We start from the raw sequence: 27,519 nt of genomic DNA on the forward strand, positions 1-27,519 counted from the left end.
CACCACTGAAAAAAAAACTTCTTCCAGGATAACCCATTCTCCTTTCCTGACAAAGCTGGGTCAAATGGGCATCAAGTAAGTTTTGCCCACTACAAAATAAATGTCCTACAGAAACACCTGACTGCTAATAGGATGTGTAATGGGAAACGCTCCCCTTAGACATTTTTCACACACTTTTACTGAGTCCAGGAACACTGAAACCTAACTTGAATGAAAGTTAAGAAACAGCTGCCAAATGAATTTGACTTTCAGAGGAACAACTGAGGCCTGCATTAAACATTTCTGAAGCTTAACCCAAGACTTGTACCACTTGATCCAAATTAAAAGCTTCATCCAAATGGGACATTTTCTCACCTATGTATTTTTTTTGTTAATCCTCAGTCCCCACCCAAGGATTACCTTAACTGCTATGCATCTATAAAAGAAGAACAAGCTTTTCCCCTTGTTCTTTGGAATGGAAAAGATAGGTAAACAAAAGGCATTACTGAAAGCCATGTACAGCATTACATTAGGCATAAAGGAAGGCCATGGAAAGAGTTTTACATACAACAGCCTGTGGCTCTGAGACTCGTCTAGCTTAAGTAAGTCTCCCAAAACAAGATTCTCTAGTGACAATGGTTTATAGAGCACAGGCCATTGCTTTGAAGGATTCAGACTTTCTGAAACAAGTTTCACATTCCATGGTTAAGGCACTGGTTTCCTGCTTGGACATGCATGCAAGATACCCTTGAGAAACTGTTTGACTCTTGGCAACATAGTAAAAGGTGGGTGCAAGTATAAACAAGCAAAGATGGCAGAAAGATGCACATTATACAGTGAATAAGACAGCCTTTTCTCAAACAGGGAAAACAAAAAAATGATGTTTTGTTGAATTGCCTACTCTCCAGGATTTATGCATTTGAATTTATACCAGGCTAAGAATCTGGTCAACTTGGCGACAGTTTCTAGTAAGATGGCTACTTGGCTTTTATCAGTATTCATGGGACACTTGATTGAGGGGGAAATGACTTCCACTGTGCATCAAGGTTCCATCATCCTGACTGCAGGGAGTCTATGCTTTAGATATGGAGTACCATGAATTCCTGCTGCTGTGATAGCAGACTGCAGAATAAGGGGACTATCCTAAAACCTTCATTAAGGAGAGAGCACCAGGGCTGCCTCAGCCAGAGTGTGGCCAGCAAAATCTTGCTCTGTCCTGGAGTATCTTCTGCAATATTTTGGGAATTAGTGGTGAGGGCACAAAGGATGCCTCTGTTCCATAGCATGGAGAAGGCATCCACTAAAAGGCTGTACTGCATAAGAACCTTTACCAGAACTGAGGAATCCAGTAGTTTGCTGTGGGGCAAAAAAGTCTACTACTGGTGTTCCTCAGGATTTTTTCCGCTCAGGATAGCTCTTGGGTCCAGCATCTAAACACCAAGGATCGACACTCACCTGTTCAAATGGTCTGCCAAAACATTCTGTGCTGACAGGATATGGTGGGCTCAGAGAAAAACATTTTGTTTAGATGCCAGTTCCTAGGCTATTATGAGCAACTGCTAACAGTCAGTACTCTGCTACTTTTTCATACACCACACAACTGTGGTGCTGTCTTCAGACTGAGGACCTCTGGTAATATGTACCTTGGATGTCTGCAGCACACATAGGACAAACACCTTTTGATGTGGTCTGCTCTGATATTCCTTGTCCCTGCAACACTGAAATGATGGGGTCCCTGTGTGCACTCCCAAAGGCTGGAGAGAAGGGCCCGTTGTCAGGATCTCTTCTTGTCTGCATCTCCATAAACGTTAATCTTTAGAAGACTTTCAACATGAGTGGACTGCAAAAGAAATCTCTTGGAAATAGGAACATGAAGAGAACCCAATTCTCTAAGGGTAATGTGTGCAAAATTCACAGGAACGCTAAAGAATGAAACAAATACTCCCTCTACCTGAAAAAAATGTTTCTCAGCACAAAGTACAGTTGTGTACACTTACCATAAATGTAGATGTTCGAGTGTATTCACTGTTGCAGTCCTCACATATGGGTTATCCGGCTCCCGGTAGCCCTCAGTCTGCCCGAATACCAGAGTCCTTGGTATATGACGTCGGCTGACGTCGGTTGTAAAACTGATGTCAGTACGACAGGTATAAAGGGAGGCAGCCAACGCCATTTCCTCAGTTTTTCTTGCCTTAACTGTTAGCAGCCCCCAAAGAATGCTAATCCAGGAATGGTAGCACCCTGGACACGTCATATAAAAATCCATAGTCTGTGCCTTAGGAAAAAACAGGGAATGGAGGGTGGGAAACCAGGACTGCAACAGTGAATACACTCGAACAGCTACATTTATGGTAAGTGTACACAACTGTACTATGTTCTTCGTGTTTCACTGTTGCAGTCCTCACATATAGGTTGATTCCCACAGCCCAGTAAGAAGACAAAGTGGGGAGGAAGGACCACAGATTAAAGGTTGGTAAGGAGGCCCTGCAAACCTGCAGAGGCAAAACCAGCCCTGGATTTAGAAAACCAAGGTAGATTGTAATGTTTTGTGAAAGTATGGACAGAAGACCGAGTAGCTGCTTCTAGAATGTCCTTAGTAAGCACACCTCTCAGAAAGGCTAGTGGTAGAGGCTGCTCTAGTAGAATGGGTCCTAATACCCAGAGGGGGAACCTTACCGTGCTGCAGGTAACAAAAGTGAATACAATGAGCAATCCATTTGTAGATGATTTGTTTTGAAATAGCTTTACCCTGAGCCCCAGGAGCAAAACTAACCAATAACTGTTCAGATTTTTGAAAGGATTTAGTCCTAAGTAAAATCTCAGCTGTCTATGCACCATCAAGAGAGTGCAGAATCCTTTCTCCTTTATTTTGGGGATTGTTGAAAAATGTAGGCAGGTGAATAGACTGGTTAAGGGTTAAACTGGAAACTACCTTAGGCATAAATGAGGGACTGGTTCTCGGAGAAACCCGATCTGAGTGAAAAATAATGAAAGGTTCTACTGCCATGAAGGCTTGCAGCTCAGATACCCTTCTAGCTGAAGTAATAGCTAAAAGGAAAGCAGTCTTCCAGGATAAAAACTTCAAATCTGCAGAGGCAGCTGGTTCAAAGGGAGGCAGAGTAAGTTTTTCCAGGACAAAATTAAGATCCCAAGCAGGAGTAGGAGCTCTTCTGGGAGGTCTAAGATTACTAGCACCCCTCAGGAATTGTTTCATCAAGGGATGAGAAAAAAATGGGTTGCTCAAAAGAACAATGAGCCGAAATTGCTAAAGCGTGAATTTCAACTGAAGAAAAAGAAAGTCCACCATTAAGCAATCCTGCTAGGTAGTCAAGAATGAGTGAAAGAGAAGGATGAGAAGAGTCTTCTCCTTTAGCCAGCATCCAAGAACACAATCTCTTCCATTTATCTGCATAGGATTTTCTTGTGCTAGGCCTCCTGGCCTCATGAAGAACTTCAACCACCTGTTGGGAAAGATTTAGGGTATTAGCCAGGCAGTTAAATACAGAGTTTGAAGATGAAGATGAAGGAACTTTCCCCCTCCCTGAACCAACAGATCTGGTACCAGGGGAAGATACCAAGGCTGAGCCTGGGAAAGACCGCGAAGGAGGGGATACCAATGCTGGCTGGGCCAATCTGGAGCTATCAGAATAGCCTTTTTGGTTTTTCGTCCATTATCTTTAGCAGCACTATGGGAAGAAGAGGCAGAGGAGGGAATGCATAAACTGAGAGATGTGTCCATGGGAAGGACAACACATCCACCCTCCAAGCTTTGTTTTGAAACTCCCTGGTGCAGAAGGTTGCAAGGAGATGACTGGTGTGAGAGGAGAAAAGATCCACTTGTGGGGTACCCCAATGATGAGTAATGCGATGCAAAATGTTCCTGTTCAGTTGCCACTCGTTAGGATCCAGAACATATCTGCTCAAATGATCCGCCAAGAAGTTTAGCCTCCCTGGAAGATAGTGGGCTATTAGATGTAAGCCCATGGATGCTGCTATGGACCACAGTCTCATGCTTTGTCTGCACAAGAGGTAAGAGTGAGTCTCCCCTTGCTTGTTGATGTACCACATGACTGTGGTGTTGTCTGTCCTGATTAGCAGAGTCCCATAGTAGAGTAGGGCCTTGAAAGCCAGCAAGGCCTGCTGCACTGCCATCAATTCTTTTAAGTTTATGTGCAGATAAATCTGCTGGGTGCTCCAAGTCCCCTATATGCCCCTGCCCTCCAGATGAGCCCCCCATGCAACATCTGAGGCATCTGTGGTGAGATTCTGGATGGCAGGCGGTGGGCGGAAAGGCAGACCTTTGTTCTGAGAAAAGGCTATCGCCCACCAGAGGAACTCCATTTGTAGACAGGGAATCAGGGGAAGAATCAAGTCTAAGTCCTGTGTGTGTTGACACCAAAGATTCTTGAGGTACCACTGAAGTTTCCCATATGCAGCCTTGCATATGGGATCATCAAAATGCATGAAGCCATGAACCCCAGTGCTTGCAGGAATTCCCTTCAGAGAGCTGGGTCATGCTTGCCAAGTTCATGAAGTAAGCGGAAAGATCTTCTTGCTTCTGTTGAGGGAGGGATACCATCTGGGTGGCTGTATTCAGACTCGCTCCCAGGAAAAATAATCTCCCTTGAAGGAACCAACTTTGACTTCTTTTCGTTGAGAGTGTAACCCAAAGAGGTGAGAGTGTTCTTCACGAAATCCAAATCCTTTTTTAATTGTTCTGGGGAGTTTGCTTGAATGAGACAGTCGCCCAGGTAAGGATAAATATGAATGTTTCTCTGCCTGCAAAAAGCAATGTCTGGAGCCAGGCACTTCGTAAGAACTCTGGGAGCAGTAGATAAGCCAAAGGGCAATGCAGAGAATTGAAAGTGTTACTCCCCAGCCCTGAAGCAAAGGAAATGCCTGCAACATTCTCTTACTGGGATATGCAGATAAGCCTCCTTGAGATCCGTAGTTACCAGCCATAAATCCTTGCCCAGCATTGGTAGTAATTGTTGAAGGGTGAGCATTTTTAATTTGGGAATTACCAGAAAAGTGTTTAGAATGGACAGATCCAGAATAGGGCGCCAGATGCCCTCTTTCTTGGATACCAGGAAAAGCCTTGAATAAAAACCTAGGCCTGCCTGATTTGCAGGAACTGGCTCTATGGCCCCCATAGTCAGTAGAGAAGAAATTTGAGTTTCTACCTCTGCCTTGAGAGTTTTGAGTATGTCTGGGTACCCTTTTAAAACAGGGAAGGTGTGAAAGTAAAATTTGTAACCTTGGTTTACTATACTGAGCACCCATCTGTCATCTGTGATAGAAGACCATACCTCTGCGAACCTGAATAATCTTCCCCCTAAAGGAAACCCAGGGACCGCAGAGGTAGGCAGAAGAAGGCCGGAGTCATTGAGAATGCTTGCTTTGGGAAGCTGGCTTAGAACTCCCTGATTTAGCAGAAGAAGAATGCCATTGTTTAGCCCTTTGAGGGGCAGAGGCCTGCCCTCTGGAAGATCTGAAACCCCTAGACCTAGAGCGACCCTGCTTGCCAGGATCAGGGAAAGACCAATTCTTGGAAGGCTAATGGCTACTAAACTGAGGAGACTGAACCTGAAGGAAATCTTTTACAGCTTGCATAGATTTTGCCTTATCCTCCAACTTTTTCAGTACCTCCTCAGCCTTATTACCAAAAAGATTGTCCTTGTGCAAAGGAACATCCAGGAATTTAGACTTAACTGGTTCAGAAAGAGGCTGCTCCCCGAGCCAAGCATGCCTTCTAATTAAGGAACCAGTGGCTGCTGCTCTGCAGGAAGCCTCCAAAGTGTCAAAACCACAATGAAGTGAATGCTTATTAACTAAAGTGGCAGAATTCAGTAAGTCTTGTAAGTCTTTGTTTTCCATCATGGAAGGAATATCTCCAAGTTTAGACTAAATAGCCTCCAACGTATGCTGATACTTAAGCATATGAAAAAGACAATTCATAGATCTAATGGCAAGAGTTGCAGAAGTATAGACTTTTTTTACCCCACCTGTCCAAGGCCCTAGATTCCTTATCAAAAGGCATAGGGTTTCTAGAAATAGTAGCCTTAACACCCTTGGGGCCTTCAGAAACAATTTCTGGATCAGCAGTAGGGTTTCTGAAAAGGAATTTATGAGATTCAGGAACCCTGTGATATCTATCCGGTTTTCTGGGGGCAGGAGGAACAGAATTAGGAGTTAAAGAATTTTCCAAGACAACATCATCCACAACTTCCAAAACTGGAGGTAAAGCCAGAGGCTTATGCTGCAGCAAACCTAAAAATTCTCTGATTCTTTTCTTAGACTGTGGAAAATCCTGACATTCACATTTAAAATGCTCCCTAAGAGTACTCAAAGTATCCCCAAAGGAAAAATCTTCTGGAGGGGAGACAGAAGGGATAGAGTCCTCAGCATCAGAATCCTCAAAGGCAGAAAAAAGAATTTCCTTCTTCACCAGCAGACATACAGGAAATCTCAGAATCTGAGACAGAAAAAACATCAGGAGATAACTCCCTAGCCCTCTTTGAAGGGGGGGGATGAGAGCCCCTAATCAGGGAAAGAAGATCACCAGCCATCTTTACCAACTGGAACTGAGGTACAGGAGGTGAGCCCGACGCCTGTTTGTGTGCCTAGCAACTGCAGAAGTCTGAGCTAATGTAGTCGGTCTGGTTCTGGTCTCATGTCGAAAAAAAATGGTGCCTGCAAAGTGGCTCCGGACCCATCTGAGGCAGCAACAGGCAGAGGGTCTGAAGACGAAATAGCAGCCTGCGGCATGGAGGACTCCGTAAAGGTCTCGGCAGAGGCTTCTGGCTGAAAATCTGCAGACTGTAGGGGCTGCGAAAGCACCTCAATGACTACCGCTGTGCTGACAACCAATTTCACCGGTGCGTCGTCAGTAGATTTAACCCTAGGCCTGTTGCGGTCCTTGTCTTTGTGTTTCCAAGGAAGATCTGAAGTCGGGAGACCAGAAGACGCCATACCAACAAACTTAGGCCAGACTCCGAAATGCTTGTACAAAATCTTAGCTCTACGGCATATGGTATGTGGGTTAAAGGAAGCATAGAGATCACAGTTAGGGACGTCGTGCTCAAGGCCCAAACAAGTTATACAATAGGAATGGAAATCATGGTGCGGAATCTGTTTTCCACAGGCAATACAGTTATTAACTTTATCTGACATTCGTTAAAGCAAGAAAAGAGGATCCCCAACAGGGTAATTATCTGAAAGCATCTTCAACTTGGTAGTCGGACAATGAAACGAAGTAAACGGTCGACCGGCACTAGTGCGAATTGCATCTGCTTCGGGCTCCGCAGCAAGAAAGACTGAGGAAATGGTGTTGGTCTTGACTAATTTACTGTCTTAAGCCACAAAGTGGCCAGCAAAATAATCTTGCTCTGTCCTGTGGTATCTATAAGTAATTTGAAGATATAGCTCATGTGATGCAGAGGGCTAAAGCCCTGGTTACGTCTCAGATTTGATTAGCAGATCAGACAAAGGATGAAGGGGCAGGGTGGAAAAAGCAAGTTTATACCAGGGGAGGGTGGTACTTGGGCATCACAACAACAATCCCTGATGTAGGCTAAGGTACATCACTAGAAGGGCCGTGGTTAGTATGATGGCAGTGGGCCTGACTGAGCTGTTGTGGAGATGGTGTGATATGCCGCTCGCTCACACTGCTTGCCCACCCCGACCGAACAACACAGCCACAAGGAAAACAAGTAGGTCATACACAACACCCGCCTCGAAAACAGATACAGAGATGTGCCAAACCCCCAGATGCCTAAGAATCCATAACCAGCCCCAGCAATACTGGATAAGGGTGACCATGAGAAAGGACACTTTTTGGAGGTTAGGCTGCTTAAATCTAGAAACTGCCTGAGATTCCTGTTTTAAATATCAGTCCTTGCTGAACACAATAGAACCTCTTGTACAGCTTTTTTTTTCACAAATCAGGCTCACAGTGATTCAACTGATATTTGTCAGAGGGACAATAAGCTCAAAAATCTATCCGAGAAAGACACTAAGCAAATAATAAAATAGACGTTTTTTTTTTCAGGGGGAAAGCCCACCCTCAATACCCACACATCCCCCCAAATTATAAAAACTAACTCCATGGTTGTACAACAGTGGGGAAAAGTGCAAAGTTAATGTTCACTGAAATGGCTTTCAGAGATTTCTTCTTGGAAAGACAAAGTGTCATGAAAAACATGTTATGTTTCCAATAAATTGTGACAGAGATAAACAGCAAATGGCCACTGTCTACAATCTACCTTATCCATGCCTCCTTGCTTACTGCAAATCAAAATGGTATGTGGAGGGAGAATCTCTCTCACACCACCTCCAATGGGAGGGGCCACAAATGGAGTCGGATCTGGCATAATCCATCTCCAGGTTAGCTATAGCCACCACATACAAGCACAGATCCACAGCCACTGGGACAGTGACCTTGCTAGCCTCAGCAGGGTAAGTCTGCTTGCACTACGTTATGAAAGCATGAGGGTCTTGGCCAACTCCACTGCATTCTAAAAAATCAGCACTACTTACAATAAAACCTAACTCTTGCAGAAGTAAAAGTCTGCCCCTTCTTCTCTCATCCACTTCAAATGCTTGTCTTCTAGTTTGGGTCCAAACAACAGGATTTTCTTAAAAGAAGATTCTATACAGACTGCCTTACAACTCACGGCAAACAATTTCTGACACAGCTAGACTGTCAATGAATAGCTAAACCAGATAATACTGCCCAAGCATTGAATCTACAAACTGTATACCATATGGTCCATTTGCCTACACAGCAGAAAGGCAATGGACATGTGCCTTAAATGGTCTTTCAGAAAATCAGCAGAGTGATATAGTGCATTAAGCAAGTTCACAGTATATATGTATAAGGTAGTTCAGTACCTACAGCAAACATTGTAGGCTGTGAACACACTTCTCAAAGCTAGGTGTCAAGGTTCGTTACCAGTGGGAAGGACTACAAGAGCCAGAGGAGTTAAGGTTTTGCTTTAAGGCATCTACTGAGAAATAATGCTTAGCTTGCGAATTTCGGCCCACAATGAACATTCCTTGGACAGAGGTTGGTAAAAATAAGATCAGCCTTATTGGGAACAGAGGTCACAGTTTCAAAATGTTTCAATGCATGTAGCAATCTCCAGGACATCTACTAAAAGAGGTAGTACCACCCAAGAAGACTTTTGCACCACTCAAGATTTTCTACAGTCACCTCTGCAGAGAAAATATGCTTTTAAGGGACAGTCCCATCCTCTCTTGCAAGAAAGAGATAATTTAATGAAATCTAGGTTCCTCCAAAAGAAATGGAAGAGAACCATATTCATCATCTGCATCTTTCATCACAGGGTTCAACTCTGATTCTAAGTCTCGTAAAAGAAACGAGCGCCGAGTATGGAAAAACACACTGAACCAAGTAATGAAACGAGACCCTGTACAGACCAAAAACCACCAGGAAAACGAAGTCTCCTCTCAAATGTCCGTTTAATAGAGTAAAATCCAATAAAATGGGACAGCACTGTGTCAGAAAAAACAATCCAGGTAAGTCCCTTACAAAATAACCCAATTTTTGGATAGAATATCCTGCACCTTTCTAACAAATGAACCGAACTGTATCACCATTGAGTTTACGAACCTATTGTTCTGTGTCATTTGTGAATTTGTATCAAAATTTATTTGACCCAATAGTGGTGTATACCTTGTACCCCACCCTTCAAGAACTTCTCCCCTCAAACTATCTATCCACTCTTTAGGGTATCCTCTATTTACAAAGTGAGTCAATAGTACCAATTCATTTTCAAAGTCTACCAAAGTGGAACACATTCTGGCCCCCCTAATCATCTGCCCCCGGACTAGATTCCTTTTAATATATAAAGGGTGTTCCCTTTTAAAACTCAAAAAACTGTTGGAGTAGGTGGGTTTGCGATATACTCTTGAGGTAAACACTCCCAATCCTAGATAGTTAGTTAACCTGACAACCAAGTAGTCAATTGTGTTAGAATCAAAATTGTGTGTGAAGTTGAAGTAATCACAAACATTATTAATATATTCAAAAAATTCCTTGACTACACTAAGGTCACCCTTCCATAATATAAAAACATCATCCAGGTAACATAGATAGAGGAGCCAGTGTTCAACAAAATGTGCTCTGAAAATGAATCTCCTCTCCCACAGTCATAACGTTTTGCTGTGTCTTTCGGCTTTTCCCAGTTAGGGGTCGCCACAGCGGAACTCCGGTCCGCTAATGATTGGTAGTTGATTTTTACGTGCCGAGTTACCAGCCCTGATGCACAACCTTCAATGAAGGCACGCCCATTCACGCATGTCTCCATGCAGAAAACGCTCCAGCTGAGAATCGAACCGGACAGCGTCTTACTGTGAGGCGACAACTCTACCGCAGTACCACCACCGCGTCACACATAGTCATAACTAAATTTGCATATAAGGGGGTTTAGCTTGAACCCATTGCTATCCCCCCTTAACTGTTTGTAAAATTCATCTTCAAAGATGAAATAATTGTTGTTTAAAATCAACTCCATAATTTCCATAACAAAACTAATTATATGAGGTTCCAGGTTGCTGTATTTCAGTAAGGCTTTGTGGAATAGTTCCAAACCTATATCATGGGGAATGGAATCAAACAGGTCTACCACATCAATAGTGGCAAAACCCGTGGTTTCTTCGAAAAATTCCTGTTTCACTCTAGTTAAAGAATCCCATGAGTCAAACAGTACGTGGCTCACTCGTTTCAAAGTGTCCTTCAAAAGCCGGTCTAAAAATACACCCAGTGAATAGGTGGAACTGTTATGTGCTGCCAGTATAAGTCTGTACGAAGGGTGCAGTATTTCTTTGTGAACTTTGGGGATTCCAAAAACTGTTGGAATGTACGGAAATTTGTTCTGTAAGAAGTTGTAAAGTTCTTCATTAATAATCCCCTGTAGTAAACTATCTTTTAAAAACAACTGCAACCTCCTACGAGAGATGTTTACCTCATTAATAGATGCTACTGTGTATTTATCGGTGTCATGCAACAAGTTGGTAATATCATTCACGTAATCGTTTTACCTACCAACACCACACCCCCCCCCTTGTCTGACTTCATAACTCACAAGGTTTTAGACTCCCTTAAAACATTTAAGAGTGCGTTCTCCTCTCTTGTTAAGTTGTAGTATCTTTCTCTATTTCTGTGGAACTCGTAATAAATCTCCCTAGTACATGCTTTGTCAAAGTGAGCAAGTATAGGCTTCAAAGGAGGATTAAATGTACTTTTCTTTCTAAATCTATTAGCTTGGACACCTTGGTGTTCCTCTGTAGCCTGAAAAAATAACCGAAGGTTCAATTTTCTAATGTAAAGTTTAAACTCAGTCAGTAACCTAAATAACTCTGGTTTTTTGGAAGGAACAAATTTGAACCCTTTCTCAAAAAGAGAAAATGGGTTTCCAACTGTGTAACCGCGGTGGTGGTGCTGCGGTAGCATTGTCGCCTCACAGTAAGACGCTGTCCGGTTCATTTCTCAGCTAGAATGTCTTCTGCATGGAGACATGCGTGAATGGGCGTACCTTCGTTGAAGGTTGTGCGTCAGGGCTGGTAACTCGGCACGTAAAAATCAACTACCAATAATTAGTGGACCGGAGTTCCACTGTGGCGACCCCTAACAAGGAAAAGCCGAAAGACATAACAACAACAACAGGTTCCTCTGTGTAATTAAATATATTAAACCTTTTAAAAGAGAAACCTTTGCCCTGGTGGCTAACCTTAATCCCTTCTTCACGATCCGGTCCTGTTAATATCTGTTGGAATTCCTGTTGTTCCAATAAGTTCTGGGGCCTCACTGTGACCTCATTCTGGCAGTCTGCTGACCCCCTAAAAAATTATGTTTCAATCCCTATTTTGAATCCTTTCGGATCTTCGTAGAGGGGGATATTCTGGATCAAATACCTCATCACTTTCAACATTAAACCCACATATTTCCCTTCCATATTCGTACCTCTTGTATCCTGAGTTATTGAACCTGGTTCGTTATTAAAATTTTCCACTCATTCAACATCAAGTCCATCCCCAAAGTAACTTCTAGGAAGCTGGTAAGCTTCCTTCTGTCTGTAATCTAACTCGTCCCTTCTTAGCTTCCTCTGCTTTCTATTAATATTTTCTTTAACTTGTTGCTCTATTTTAAGTAAACACATTATCATATTTCAATTCAAAGTTAGAATAATTAGTATCATTAACAATTTCATCATTCAACTTGCTAATGTCCTCCAATAAACTATTAATTTTGTTAGTATTAATTTTAATAACAAAGTGAAACAACTCTATGCCATGTCTATCAAACATAGCCAACAGTTCGTCAAGTTCATGTTACCCCACAGTAAGTCTGTTAGGAAATTTACACATCCTTGGCCCCTTTGGGATCCTGTGACCCTTATACTTTCGGCAAGGTACGCGTTGTCAACCTGCAAATTATGTACCTTGCTCATCTTCAGCTCAAAATCCTTCAAACGCTGCTGTAAATCAGTGTTTCTCGTCTGCCTCTCCTTGTTGAATAACAACGGCTCGTCATGTATCCAAAACGCTTCGTTCTACTGATCTCCTGCGAAGTATTGGTCATCCCCTTTTGCCCAGAGGGGATACTGTTAGTGGGAAACAAGGGTCTATTACCTGCTTATCCTTCCCCATTTGGGTCTAAAGGACCGGAAGTCATAACCGTTGACATCTGTGCGGGTACAGCTCGGATACCTGGGATGTGTAGTCTATCCAATGACCTCTGAAGTTGTTGGTATTGAAGTGTCATTGATTTAACCAATTGTCCAAGGCTGTTATCATCATTAAAATATGTATCCTCAGGATTAAGTTGTTCCAAACTACTAGAAAGCAGGTTAAGTTCATTAGAAGGCTCTATGTTAAACCGGGTAGTAGAGCAATTCCTGGCAATGTCTTTAAGAGAACGGTCTTGGTCTGTCCACTGCTCGAAAAATCACCAAACTCATAAGAGGAATGAGTGTTGGGTATGGAAAAACACACCAAACCAAGTAATCAAACCAGACCTGTACAGACCAAAAACCACCAGGAAAACGAAGTCTCCTCTCAAATGTCCGTTTAATAGAATAAAATTTAATAAAATGGGACAGCACTGTGTCAGAAAAACAATCCAGGTAAGAGCTTTCATCTGTTCACATGACAGACTTTTTCAAAACCAACAACCACAGACTTAATTAGTATTTAAGTAGCTTTTAAATTGAGTGAACCAATTCTGAGTTAAAGCAATAGCTTCCTGAATAGTTACACTATTAAAACTTTTGTCTCCGTCCTACACCACCTTTAAAAATAAACAGTAGGAATAAAAATAACACATTATAAGTTCCTAGCCCTTGATTTTAAAATAGGTATAAGGGATAAGTGGTCATGAATGTCTGGGGATTCAATGGCATTTAGTGTTAATTGCCATTTTAATTCCCTGGTCTCTATCTCATTCCCCCAGTCCCCTCCCCTGACGTTCTGTCCAACAATTTCCACTATATATATAAAGATCTCAATTGCGTAGAGGCACACAGACTTCAAGAGCTGGTATTGGGGTAAATAGAAATGATGCAGAATAAAGTGGCACTAGAGGAATTAAATCCTAGTATCCTTGAAGCATAGGAACAAGTGCAAGACCTCTCAAGAGGGGTCAGCATTTAATGATTTTACGGCCACAGGCAGAATGTCAATCTTTGTGTGGGAGAGCTGGTGATCTTCTACAGGAGGCAGAGCAGTGCAGGACTTGCATAAAGCAGGATCAAAATTTAAAAGGGAGGGAAAAAATTATAAGGGAGGTTTCATCAGCAATGATTGTAAACTCTAATATAACAAAGCTAGAGAGTCTTGTAGTAGTGTTCACACACTTACATTTTTTGTCATAAACCTGAAAGAACATTTTTCAGTCTTACACATATATTTTTCCAATGTAACCTGTTCAGCAGAAGAAACAAATGAACCTTGGGCAAGGATTTGGTCTGAGGAGGAAGGAAGGGGAGATGAAGAGACCTTTTCTGAAAAACATTCTCACAGCAATATCCAATATATTAAATAATTTTCCAATGTTTTAAGTCTCCAGTGCATAGTTGAGCTGTTAAACGTAACACAGGTAGAACAGGAAGAGGTCTGCTAATTTAGCACCTACACATATCAAGCATTTTGCAAGCCTTCCTAAGATGCACTTTAAAACTAATGTCGTCAAAAGGGCTATTGCGTGCCACATGCCTAAGTCACAAGCCTTTGGAAACAAATGTGGCACACATGCACCTAAAAAGAACTACTCTTAAAAAAACTGTCAAAACAGAAGCATGGAGCCATCTACTGCTCCTAAAAATCTTTTTATTACAGATAAGAAATGGTGATGTTGGAGGGAGCAATGCATTCTGGGAAATGGGGTGGATTTGAGCAGCCTGACTAAGTCTCATATCCATAATCATTCTAACATCTACGTTGTTAAGTACCATCAGTTCCTGCAAAATGAGCTCTATGTTAAATAAACTGTTACAGAAACAGCAATTAGAATTTTAATTTCATCACCATAACTTGATAGATGGCACTAGCACAAAGAAATGGTGGAACCAATATATAAAAGATTTTTAGTAACCACAATCATTCACATCCTATATTTTTAATGCAGCTTTATATGATGCTAGTGGCACCAGGTGCAACCTGAAATACAACCGCAGAATATACCATTAGCAGAATTTCAATCTTCCACTGTACAGGAAAAAGTGCAAACTCTTACCATTGAGTATTGCTGCTTGTGGCCTCTGAGAGAGTCTGATATGCTAATTCCATCAGTTTGTGTACAGTTTCACTAATGCGACAGGCTGGCATAGAGAAGGTGTACTGGCTAACTTGTTTTTCATTTTCGAGAGACCCCGTCTCTGCACACTGGATCTGTGCAACTTTGGCAGCTTTAAGTTTATCACCTGAACTTGGAGTGGACATTTTTGGCAATGTTATCTTTGATTCTGGTGTTATCTAATCAAAATGAAAAAGAACAATCAAGACTGAGACCAAACATTACTATTTTATACAAAAAAAAACCTAAGCAGGCAACATAATGCATCACAATGTAGTTATTCACACAACACAGTTCTGAAGGAGTCAATGATACTAGATGGCACACTGGCTAACTAGCTCCCTGAAGAGAGGAAGAGAGAGAGAGAGAGAGAGAGAGAGAGAGAGAGATGCAGTAATAGAGACATACACAAACTGCAAGAAGTCATGGAGTCTAAAGGTGTGGAGTCTCAGTCTATATTAAAAACAACCTCACAGCTACACTAGTTGAAGTGTATGACCCACTGGAACTCATATACGTGCAATTCACCATAAATACAATATCCTTGCAACCTATTGGTCCTCCTCCATGTCCCAGGAAACTCATACTACCTATGTCAATATCCCTCACTGTTCAACCCAATACAATATTAATGTGGGATTTCAACTATCCTTCTACAGATCAGGATTCCTACACCACTTCTAATGCACAAGCCCAGTGAGTCCTAAACTTTGTTAATCCAACATCCAGGAACAGTTAGTCCATTCTCCTAGTAGGGGTGCAAACATCCTTGACCTTGTACTCACGAACATGGTGGAGTGATGTTCCTCACCCAATGTAACTGCTCATAAGACTTGACCGCAAGGCACAAATGCTTGAAATAAAAAATAAATCCGGTGGCCCAGTGAAACCAAAAACCTTTAGGAGCTATTCCAAGGCTGACCTCTCCATACTAAGCGACACCTTGGCTAAATTCCAAGCACCCCCAAACCCAATGAACACCACAGCATATGCTAAACTACTTAAAAATCTCTGTACAGTCATAATAGCTGTAAAGAGTGAGCCGTGTCCATTTGTATTAAGAATAAGACAAACTCAAAAGACAAGCCACCCTGGTGGAATCACAACATCAACTGGTTATACAACAAAAGAAAAAAAAATCTTGGCCAAGTGTAGGAAGAACAAAGCCCTACATACTAAAAGCCCCCTGACCAATCTAAACAGGCAGCTAAGAGGGTTAAAATTAATACTTCAAAGGCTAAATTTGAAGAAAAAAATAACTTCTTAGGCAAAAGACAACCACAAAGCTTTCTACAGCTATGTCTGTAACCTCAGAGGAATTATGCAACAATGCGCAGAACTTATTGCAAATGCCATAACCCACACTTAACTGGAAGCCACTGCCAACCATATGACTGACAGGTTCAGCTCAAATCCCACCCCCCCCCCATAATCCAAAATAGATACCACATGCCACAATCACCCCAACTACTACTAGGGAATAGATCATCAGTGCACTTTCCAAGGCCAAAAACACTGCATCGATGGGCCCCAGTAACATTGTGGAATGTCTCATTTTTGACATCTATTTCTCCGAAATGGGAGCAAATCCTGAAGGTTTACGGCTGACTAAGTTTGCAAGCTATGAATTATCTCCGACTCCCCTGCAGACACTAGCATTCTTCAAGAGGGCTCATCTCTGACTAATATATGGTGCCAAAGCCAAGGCCTTAAACTCAATGCTAAGAAATGCATAATTGTACCCTTTGGGAATTCAACCATCCCAGCTAATTACCATGTTGATAATATGCTGCTAACAGTCGACCCACAGGTCAGGGATCTGGGTACCCATGTTGACGGTAGTCATATCTTCGACCAACACGTGGCCACAATGGTGAGGAAATCCTTTTATATGTTGTGCAACTTATAAGTAAAGACATGGCATCTTGGTCCAAAAGGACATTATCCCCCACTGTACTCTGCCCTTATCAGACCAATCTTAAGAGTACAATGTTTCCTTTGTTATGTACCTGACCAGAACATGCAGCAACTAGAGCAACATCAGAGATTCCTTACAAAAATAATACAAGGCGTAACAAACCTGCCTTATGCAGAGCACCTTAAAGTCCTTTTCCTCTACTCAGTCTCCTATAGATTGCTGAGGAGTGATCTATGCCTGGCTTACAAGGCATCCGCAGGCCCCACACTTGTGAATTTTCTGCATATTTGTAAGTCAAAAAGTACCAGACATACAAGGCCTAGAAAAAAGAAGTTGTGTGCTCACCATAATGTTCCATCTATGTTGTCTGCTTCAGTCTTCTTCAAACCAGAGGGTCTCTTTTCTCACCTCGGAACCGACTTGACCGTTAGGAAGCTAAAGCTTCCAAGCTAGAGCTCCTCCCATCCAACCCATACTGCCTCGCTCCTCCCAGATACCTCAGATTGAGTTTCCTGTTAATTTTGCCAGCATAAAAACATATATTTTTTTTAATAACAGATGCTCAAGAGCTCAAAACAGGAAAGAAGGCTCCTAGTACTATCCATCAGATCCTTCAGATACAAGGAAGGGGGAAGAGGGAGGGACAGTTGATGAAGACTGAAGCAGACAGATGGAACGTTATGGTGAGCACATAACTTCTTTATCTGATGTTGTCTTTGACAGAGTCCCCAGCTACACAGATATGGGTGGACTCATGGAAGGATAGTCTGGAGTACTGCAGAGCCAAAAGCAACCCATTCCTGGGGACGATATCAAGTTTGTAATGCGAAACAAAAGTGAGAACTTGCCCATGAAGCAGCCACACAGATGTCTTCCAAAGGAACCCTAGACCAAAAAGCTGGAGACATGGCTCTGGATCTCGTGGAATGAGCTCTGACTTGCCTAGGTAAAAAAATATTCTTTGATGAATAAACAAAAGAAATACAATCCTGCAACCATCAAGCAATAGTAGCTTTGACAACAGTTTTCAATTTTTTGGAATCTGAGAAAGCCACAAACGGTCAGATTTTCTGGAAAAGTTTTGTTTTATGCAAGAGGCGTGACATATATCGTCGCTTATTCTGAAAATCTGGGAAGAACACAGGGAGGTTAATGGATTGATTAATGGTATTTACTGAAGCGACGGCCGCGGTGGTGCAGTGGTTAGCGTTGCCGCCTCACAGCAAAAGGTTCTCCGGTTCAATCCTCGGCTGGGGTACCTTCTGTGTGGAGTCTGCATGCCCTCCCTGTGGTCGCGTGGGTTTCCTCCGGGTGCTCCGGTTTCCTCCCACATCCCAAAGACATGCTGTAGGTGGAATGGACACTCTAAATTGGCCCTAGGCGTGAGTGCGTGCGTGTGCCTTCTGTGGAAGATTGGGCACTGGGCTGGCAACTCGACACGGTAAAACTCCACTGCCAATCATGAGCGGACAGGTGATCCACTGTGGTGACCCCTAACCGGGAAAAAGCTGAAAGAAGAAGAAGACTGAAGCGACCTTCAGTAAGAAAGAGGGATTACTAAGTAAAGTAACTCTGTCTTTATGAAAAATAAGATAGGGGGATTTGGAAGGTAAGACTTGAAGCTCTGACACCCTTTTGGCAGAAGTAGTGGCTACTACGAAAGCTATTTTACAGGACAAAAATTTTAAATATTTAAAATTTGCCTTTGCAGCGGGTTCAAAGAGAGGAAAGGTCAGAGCTTGGAGAAACAATGTGAGATCCCATAGAGGGGAAGGATCTTTGATAGGGGGATGAAGAAGAAATGTAACTGTGAGAAAAACTTTACAAAGCTCAGAAGAAGCTAAGAATGCAGCATTTTCTCAAATATGAAAATTAGAAACGACTGCCAACTGAACTTTGACAGCAGGAAAAACTGGCCCCCGAATGAAACAGACCAGCTAGGAAATCCAAGACTGCCTAAATGGTAGCTGTAAGTGGGACTGCTGGGCTCAAATGCAAAGCCTTTTCCACTTGCTCATAAATCTGTTAAAAGTCTTATGGGAGGAAATCAGAAGCCTCTGAACTGGGGAAGAAAGTCTGGATTGTCTAGCCATCATCAGAATTGGAGAAACCATGCGGTTAATTTCATGCTGTGAAGTTCTGGATGGAGTTGCCCTGAGGGGTGAGACAGAAGATCTGGAAAGGGTTGCAGCACCCACAGAAGGTGAACCAGATTTGTCGAGGCCAAAAGAGAGCAATGAGCATCACTTTGCTTTTCAACCTGCATGCTTTCTGAAGAAATTCGGGGATCACAAGAACAGGTGGGAATGCATAAAGTAGATCGGGTGGCCAAGCATGGACTGTCCCTGTGGAGGAATCAGGGCAAAGTACCAGCTGCATTTGCTGTTGAAAGGAAAAGCGAAGAGGCTGCAGCAAGGATGATCCCATTTAAGGAAAATCCTGTTTGCCAATGACTGATTCAGAGACCACTCATGGGGCATAAGTAAGATTCTGCTGAGCCTGTTCGCCAGTATGCTGTGATCCCAAGGAATGTGCATTCCAACAAGAAAGCAGTTGGTAGAGACAGCCCATAGCCACACTCTCATTGCTTCTCGACAAAGGGGGTAAGACCTGGTTCCACTTCGTTTGTTGATGTACCACACAGCAGTCACATTGTTGGTCTGAATCACAATTGTCCCCAGAGGGAGAAGGGAGTGAAGTGCTTACAATGCTAGAAGCACCGCCCTCATCTCTAGGACGCTGATGTGTAGGTTGGTCTCCTAGGGAGTCCATGTGCATTGAACTGCCCATCTCAGGTAATGCCTCCCCCACCCCAGGTGGGAGGCGTCCATAATCAGCATGGCAACAGGAGTGGGGAGAATGAACAGTCGACTAGTGAAACTTCTAGATCGTGAAACCATCAAAACAGAGAATTTCTACACAACTGAGACAGTCTAATAGGATGACTAAGGGGTTGGTGCAGAAGGGACCATTGAACTGATATCCACTGAAAACTCTTGTGTGTAAGCAAGCTGTTGGTAGAAATGTTATTGCTGCAGCCACAGAATCCAAAGCCCTGAGAGATTTGCTGGAAGAACTGGAACCACTAGCATTTGTCTGATATGAGTCCTTAGTGAAAGAATCCTGTCTGGTGGAAGATAGGCCAGGGTTTTGTTTGTGTCCAAATGGGCTCCTATAAAATCTACATTTACACTGGTTTCAAATGCGACATCTGAAGATTTACAGTGATCCCAAAGGTTGGGGCCAACTGCAACAGAAAGTCCCTGGCTTAGATCAGTTATGTGCCTAGTTGCTGTGACTGGGGGCTGTGGTGAGACCAAATGGAAGCGCACGAAACTGGTAGTGACAGGCTCCCTGACTGAAATGGTGGTACCTTCTGGAGAGCCTGTTCATTTTGATGTGACAGTACATACGTACTGTCAAGCACATATAGTCTTCCTTCTGAAGAAAGGGAAGGATGGACTGAATTGTGGCTATCCTGAACTTTGTGTGTTTCACCGATTTGTTCAGGTAAGTTAGGTCCAGTATGGGTCTGAAGTCTCCTGCTTTCTTTGGAACTAAAAAGAACTAGTAGTAAATCCCTGATCTGCATTGGTTTTGGGGGGACTTCCTGTATGACTTTTTTATGAAGCAACTTTGCGATTTCCAAATCTGCCACCTCCCTCTGACTGGGTGGAATATTAGGGAGGTGTTGTTTTGGCTTGGGGACGTTTAAAATGGGAATGGAGTAACCTCTGGATATACTTCCTTGCCCCCACTGGTCATTTTTGATGGTTAGCCAGGCTTTTAGGTGCAAGGAGCAATGTTCCCCAACTACCTCAAGAGTTTGACAGTTGGGAATGTTTCAGGGATGTTGTAGGGATTTTTCCAAAGGAGAATCCAGAGACCCCTGATTTAGCAGACTTCCTCTGATATGTGGGTGGCATCTACCACTCAAATTATTCCCCCCACTGCCCCTGGGTAAAAATTTCCCCGAACGTCCAGGAAAGAACCCTGGGAAATTCTGAACCACAACTTCTTTCCCCCATGCTGACTCCTGAAAAAGGATCTTTGCAAGGCAGAGAAGTGGATTCTGAAGGCAGGCAGGGTCTTTCTATTCCATTTTTCTCTCTGCAGGAGAGTCTCTCTCATACTGTCAGTCCAAAGAGGGATGAACCATCAAAGGGGGCATTGACGAATGGCTTTTTAAAAGGTTCCACACAGCCGCATCCAGGCATGACACTGAATGGCCATTCCCGAAACGTCTGCCCTAGAGATACCCTCAACTGCATGAGAGATGAGCTTCATGGATGCATTAGAAATGGCCTGCAGAGTGGCCATACGGAAAGAGGAGGAGTTCCGCTCCTCTGCAGTCATGGACTCAGGACCTAGCATGTCCATATGTAGCCTCGTAAAGTGGGAAAGATTCCGAATCTGTCCATAGACCTAGACTCCCTGTTAGGGGGATGGACAGTAAAGCTTTCCTGGGCAAGCTCTTTCTCGTTTCCACCGCAACCACCATGGCATCTACTGGAATGTCCTTCATCCAGTGGGGCCCATCAATGAAAATCTTTTCAGCTCTCTTTGGTATCTGCTCTGTAGTGTCTGGTTCCTTCCATGCCCTTGCAGATATCAGGTCCACTAGGGGATCTGCAATGGGGGGACACACCCAGGATGTAGATGGGCTGGTCCCAAAAGTCTTCAGGCACACTGACTTAGTGGGGCTGACTAGTCACCTCTCTGATGAAGGATTTTCAAAATGTCTCCAAAGGAGACATCAGGTGGAGATCTAGGAAGGACTCTGCTCAGAGGTTCTCGGATCGTTTTTAGGAGACTCTGACAAAACTAAGATGGAATGCCTTCTTTGACTTTTTGGCAGAGATTTTGTCCTGTTTAAGTAGAATCTTAGTTGTCTGTGTACATCCAATGAATGCAGAATCCGCTCCCCCTTGTTCTGTGGATTTGGGAAAAAAGTAGGCAGGTGAATGGTCTGGTTAAGAGCCACACTGGATACCACCTTAGGCATAAAAGTAGGATTGTTCCTGAGGGCCACCCTGTCCGGGTAAAAAATAATGAAAGGCTCCACTGCCATGAGAGCCTGTAGTTCTGAAACCCTTCTAGCTGAAGTGACTGCCAACAGAAAAGCTGTCTTCCAGGAAAGAAATTTTATAACCGCAGTAGCTGCTGGTTCAAAAGGAGGCAGGGTGAGTTTTTCCAGCACAAAATTGAGGTCCCATGAGGAATTGATGCTCTCCTGGGAGATCTTAAATTTTTGGCCCCTCTGAGGTACTGTTTTAGCAGTGGATGTGAAAAGAGGGGATGCTCTGTGTTGTAATGAGCCGAGATGGCAGAGGCATGGATTTTTATTGAAGAAAAAGATAGGCCCTTGTCAAGCATCTCAGTTAAGTATTGTAAAATCTGAGTAATATTGGGCTTTGCTGTGTCTATTCCTTGTGCTTGGTTCCAAGCACCAAATCTCTTCCATTTATCAGCATAAGATTTTCTAGTACTAGGCCTTCTGGCTTCCAAAATGACACCCACTACAGGTTTACTGAGAGATGTTGTTTGAAAAAATTAGATGATTAGCCATGCTGCAAGATTCAGAATTTGGAGCTGAGTGTGCAGAATATGATAGTTCTGCTGAAACAATAGATGAGGTGTTTGAGGCAAGTACCACGGAGGAAGGTGTGACATACTCCTTAGAAGCGGGTACCAGTGTTGGCGAGGCCAGTCCGGAGCAATTAGAATCATTTTTGTTTTTTCCTGTCTGACTTTTAGTAAGACCTTGGACAGTAGAGGCAGAGGGGGAAAGGCATAGACTGATAGGTTTTTCCAGCTGAAGGATAGAGCATCTACTTTCCATGCTTTTTTGTGATGAGTTCTTGTGCAGAATTTGTCCAACTGGTAGTTTTGGGGAGAAGCAAATAGATCTATGTCTGGGCTTCCCATTTCTGCGTTAACATGCTGAAGATTTGTGGATCCAGTTTCCATTCGTGTGGGTCCAGAAGATTTCTGCTTAGATCGTCTGCCAGGGTATTTTGCTTTCCTGGCAGGAATTGAGCTTGAAGATGTATTGGGTAAGTCAAGGCTGTGTTCCACAAGGCCATGGCTAGTCTGCAAAGGGGGTAGGAATGGGTACCCCCCTGCTTGTTTATGTACCATATAACTGTGGTGTTGTCCGTCTTTGTCAATAGTTGTCCTGGATGAAGTAAGCCCTTGAAGGCTGTCAGAGCATTCTGAACAGCTTGCATTTCTTTCGGGTTGATATGTATATGCATTTGGTTTGGGCTCCATTTACCCTAAATGCATCTCCCTGCCAGGTGGGCCCCCCAACCATAGTCTGATGCGTCTGTAGTTAGGGTTTGGGTGGCAGGGGGTAGAATGAATGATAGCTCCTTGTTTTGGTAACAAGTCTCTGCCCACCAAAGAAACTCCTGTTGTAGGCAGGAAAGGAGAGGAATCATTGTTTCCAGGTTGTGAAAATGTTGACTCCATAAGCTTTTTAGGTACCACTGAAGTTTCCTCATATGCAGTCTCACATATGGAATTAGCAGAATGCATGAAGTCATGAACCCCAAAGCCTGCAGAATTTGTCTTGCAGATAACTGGGTTTTTGTTGCCATTTGTTTGAAGTATGTTGTCAATTGCATTTGTTTGTCTGGCGTGAGGTAAGCCATCTGGGCAGTTGTATTCAAGCTTGCACCCAGGAATGTAATTATTTGAGAGGGTACCAGTTGTGATTTCTTTTCGTTTATGGTGTATCCTAGGCATGCTAGAAGCCTTTTTACAAATGCCAGATGTTGAAGAAGAGTGTCCTTGTCCTCTGCCTGAATGAGACAATCGTCTAGATAAGGATAAATTTGAATGTTTCTTTGTCTGCAGAATGCAATTACTGGTGCCAGGCACTTTGTAAAGACCCTGGACGCAGTAGATAAGCCAAAGGGCAGTGCAGAGAATTGGTAATGCAAAAAGCCTGCTTTGAAGCGGAGGTATCTTCTGCAAGATTCCCTTATTGGGATATGCAGGTATGCCTCTTTTAAGTCCAGAGTTACCAGCCAGGCATTCTTGCCTAGCATAGGCAGTAGCTGTTGTAAAGTCAGCATTTTGAATTCTGGAATGTCCAGGAACATGTTCAGAATTGATAAGTCCAGTATTGGATGCCATGATTTGTCTTTTCTGGGTACCAGGAAAAGTTTTGAATAAAATCCTTCCCCTTTTTCCTTTTCTGGTACAGGTTGAATAGCCCCCATATCCATGAGGGACATGACTTGTTTCTGGGCGTCTGCCCACTGGTTTTGTGGCAGATCTGGCCATCCATTTGGAATTGGCAAAGTATGGAAATGAAATCTGTACCCCTGGGATACTATGTTTAATACCCACTTGTCCTGGGTAATTAACTGCCAATTTTGAGCATGAAGTGCTAGTTTTCCCTCAAGGGGGCTGCCAAAAGATAAGTGCTTGGAGATGGCAGAGGAAAGTCATTGAGACTGCTTACTGTAGGGTTGTGCTTTGTTACCTCCAGATTTGGAGGTGGAGGCACCTCATTGCTTTGACCTGTAAGATCCCTGTGATTGACATCTGAAGCCTTTTGAGCACCTGGGTTTGCCCTGAGTGGCTCTGCTGTACACAGGAAAGGACCAATTCTTAGTAAACCAGTGCCTACTGAACCTGGGTGGCTGCACTTGCAAGAAATCTTTTACAGTTTGCATACATTTAGCTTTGTCTTCCATTTTCTTTAAAACCTCTTCTGTCTTATTACCAGACTATCATTGCTGTAAAGGGGCATCAAACAATTTAGCTTTAAGATGATCAGGCAGATTTTGCTCCTTGAGCCAGGCATACCTTCTTATCACAGATCCAGTTACGACGGCCCTGCAAGAGGCCTCCAAGGAATCAAAACCACATTGCAAAGTATACTTTCCAATCTGTTCTGCTGAATGCAATAAATCCTGTAACTCTATTTTCCACACAATCAGAAATCTACATAATTTTCTATTTCAGTAAACCCATAACATGCTATTGATATTTAAGCATATGAAACTGGCAGTTTAAAGCCCTGACTGCCAAAGTTGCAGACGTATAAACCTTCTTACCCCATCTATACAGCGCCCTGGAATCTCTATCAGAAGAGAAAGGATTTTTGGCTGTAGAAGCCTTAACATCCTTGGGACCCTGAGAAATAGTAGGATTTTTGAAAAGAAATTTGTGGGAGTCAGGAACCCTGTAATATCTGTCTGCCTTACTAGGAGCTGGAGGCAGGGAATCAGGAGCCATGCTTGATTCTGAGAACACATCAACAATGTCTAATACAGGAGGTACTGCCAAAGGCCTATGCTGAGGAAGAAGAAGAAAATCCCTAAGCCTTTTTTTTTGATTCAGAGAAGTCCTGACTTTCCCAGTGAAAATGTTCCCTTAAAGTATGCAAAGACTCTCCAAAAGAGTAATCCCTCAGGAGGAGATGCAGATGGGATGCAGATGGGATGGATTCCACTGCATCAGAATCCTCATAAGGTGGAATAGAAAATCCCTGATCAGAAGAGGAATCAGAAGAAATGGAAACCTGATCTGAAGATTCATAATCAGTGCCTTGCCTAGGCCTCTTAGCAAGGGGGGGGGGGGGGGTTGGGAACCCCTGATCAAGATAATTAAATCCTCAGCCATTTTGATTATTTGTTTTTTAGGCATAGGGGCCTGAGCATGTGGCTCATGCGTCGTTTTTTCAGACACAGAAGTCGTTTTTGACCTTGTTTTTGTTGATGGCATCAGTTTAATATAAAAATGTTGAGGCCTGAAAACACCCTCAGAAGCCAGTGCCTGCTCAGCGGCTCCGGACCCATCCAAGAGCGGGTTCAATACTTTGCGAATCTCGCAGCATTCCGGACTCTGAATAGGTCTCGGTAGAGGCCTGCGACTCAAAAAGTAGCGGTTATCAGGGGCTGCGAAAGCGCCTCACTGAGTACCGGCAAACCTGCGACTGGCTTAGGAGAAGCTTCGTCGTTGGTTTTGGACCTCGACGGTCTGTCTCTGTCTTTTTCCTTGCGATTTTTGTGAACTCCGGTAGTCAGATTGCTAACCGATGACATTTCAGGGTAGTTAAATCTTGAACCAAAATATTTAGAAGCAAAAATATACCGACGCTTAATAGTACGTTGGTTAAATTTAGCACAAAACTGACAGCAAGGCACGTTGTGATCAGGGCCTAGGCAAGGAATACAGTACAAATGAAAATCCTTATGAGGAATTTGCTTCCCACAAGTAATGCAATTATTAACTTTTACTGACATCGGTAAGGAGCAAGAAAAAGTTTCCCTAATGAGGTACTTAGCTTTAGTTTGAAGACTTCAGTTCTGAAACTCGAAAATGAAAATTTCAGGAGTCGGCCGACCGGCACTTGCGAACTGCTTCTGTTTCGGGCACCGCTCAGCAAGAAAGACCGATTAAAATGGCGTCGGCTGCATGTTTTATACCACTGATGACCTGACGTCATGGAAGAGGAGACAGCAACCGAAGCAGGACCAAAGACTTTGTTATTCAGGGCAACTGAGGGCAACTTGCCAGCAGATTACCCAAATGTAATGACTGCAACACTGAAACACGAAGAACATCTTTGATGTTTGAAACAAATCTGCCAGAAAATCTAGAAGTGATGGTAACGGAGCCTTGTAGATGCCCAGATGGAAATTGTCTTCCACTTATTCTATAAACTTTTCTGGTAAAAGTTTTTTTCAGATAAGTTGTGGATCACAGTAGGCGAAAGCTTGGAATTACTGGCCATCAATGGAAGTGGGGGGAGGGGGGAATGGTTAACTTCAGGGCTTTGACGTCTGGGTAAGGTTTACTGGACGAGTCTGACAGTGAGGTTTCAGCACCCAGGAAACGTTCATCAAGTGAAACCACACTAAGGGGAAACCATATCTGTTGAGATTAAAAGGGCATGACAAGATCACTTTCAACTTCCACCAAGTCACTTTCTGCACAAGCTTGTTATGAGAGGAGTTGCTGGATGAGCAAAGGAGACTAGAGGGCTAGTGTGGACTACAGTATCTCTCGGGGACTCTCCATCCAGGGGAATCAGGGCGAAGTAACTGCTACATTTGGTATTGAACAGGGTTGCAAACAGGTCACTGCAAGGCTGGCCAGAGTGGCTGAAAACTCTTGGAAGCCGCTAACTGATTGAGGGACCACTGGTGTGAGAGAAGAATGAACCTACTCAACTTCACTAACACATTGGGCCTCCCCGGATAAGCACTGCAACCAGAAAGTTCTGGGAAGGCATTACCCAGTGCCACACCCTCATTGTCTCCTGACAAAGGATATGAGCAGGTTCATAGTTTACAGGTTCATAGGTAGGTACTAGGCTATCGGTTCAAGGGCCTAAGTAAGCCTAGCCAACAAGGTACTCTGGCTTATGCCACCCAAGAAAATTAATTTCCTGTGCCCCTGTCGAGCAGCGCCACAGTGGTGATCCCCGGGGTGTATTTCCCATTTCCCATCTACTCATCAAGATTTTTCTTGAAGAGTGCTAATAAGAAACTTTGCTTGACATAGATGGGTAGCTTGTTCCAGAGTACAGGAAGTCTCTGGGACAGGAATCTATCCCTCCAGCATGTCCTGTTTATTGTGTTGGCAAGGTTTAGGTCCCTAGAGCGTGTAGCTCAGAGGGATTGGGATTTCTTTAGGTGTAGCATGTCCAACAGCTCTGGGTTTAACATATCTTTATATGTTAGGCAGAAATCTCCTCGGAGTAGGCAATATGCTACAGAGTAAAGCTGTTTTTTCAGACGGTCAGTATAGGGCATCTGTTTGAAGCCAACAATCCTCTTTGTGA

At 43.3% G+C, this 27,519-nt stretch overlaps 1 protein-coding gene across 1 annotated transcript in view; it reads right to left on the reverse strand.

Moving 5' to 3' along the window:
• Positions 1–27,519, reverse strand: part of ZW10 (zw10 kinetochore protein) — a 727,093-nt gene that overhangs the window by 408,589 nt on the left and 290,985 nt on the right. The window contains exon 10 of the mRNA XM_044081067.1: positions 14,735–14,973. Within this exon, the coding sequence (XP_043937002.1) occupies positions 14,735–14,973 (239 nt within the window). The remainder of the gene's footprint in view (positions 1–14,734; positions 14,974–27,519) is intronic.

Source organism: Protopterus annectens, chromosome 8.part0 (assembly GCF_019279795.1).
Source record: "Protopterus annectens isolate FY-2018-M chromosome 8.part0, PAN1.0, whole genome shotgun sequence".
In the NCBI taxonomy this organism is placed as follows: Eukaryota; Metazoa; Chordata; order Ceratodontiformes; family Protopteridae; genus Protopterus; species Protopterus annectens.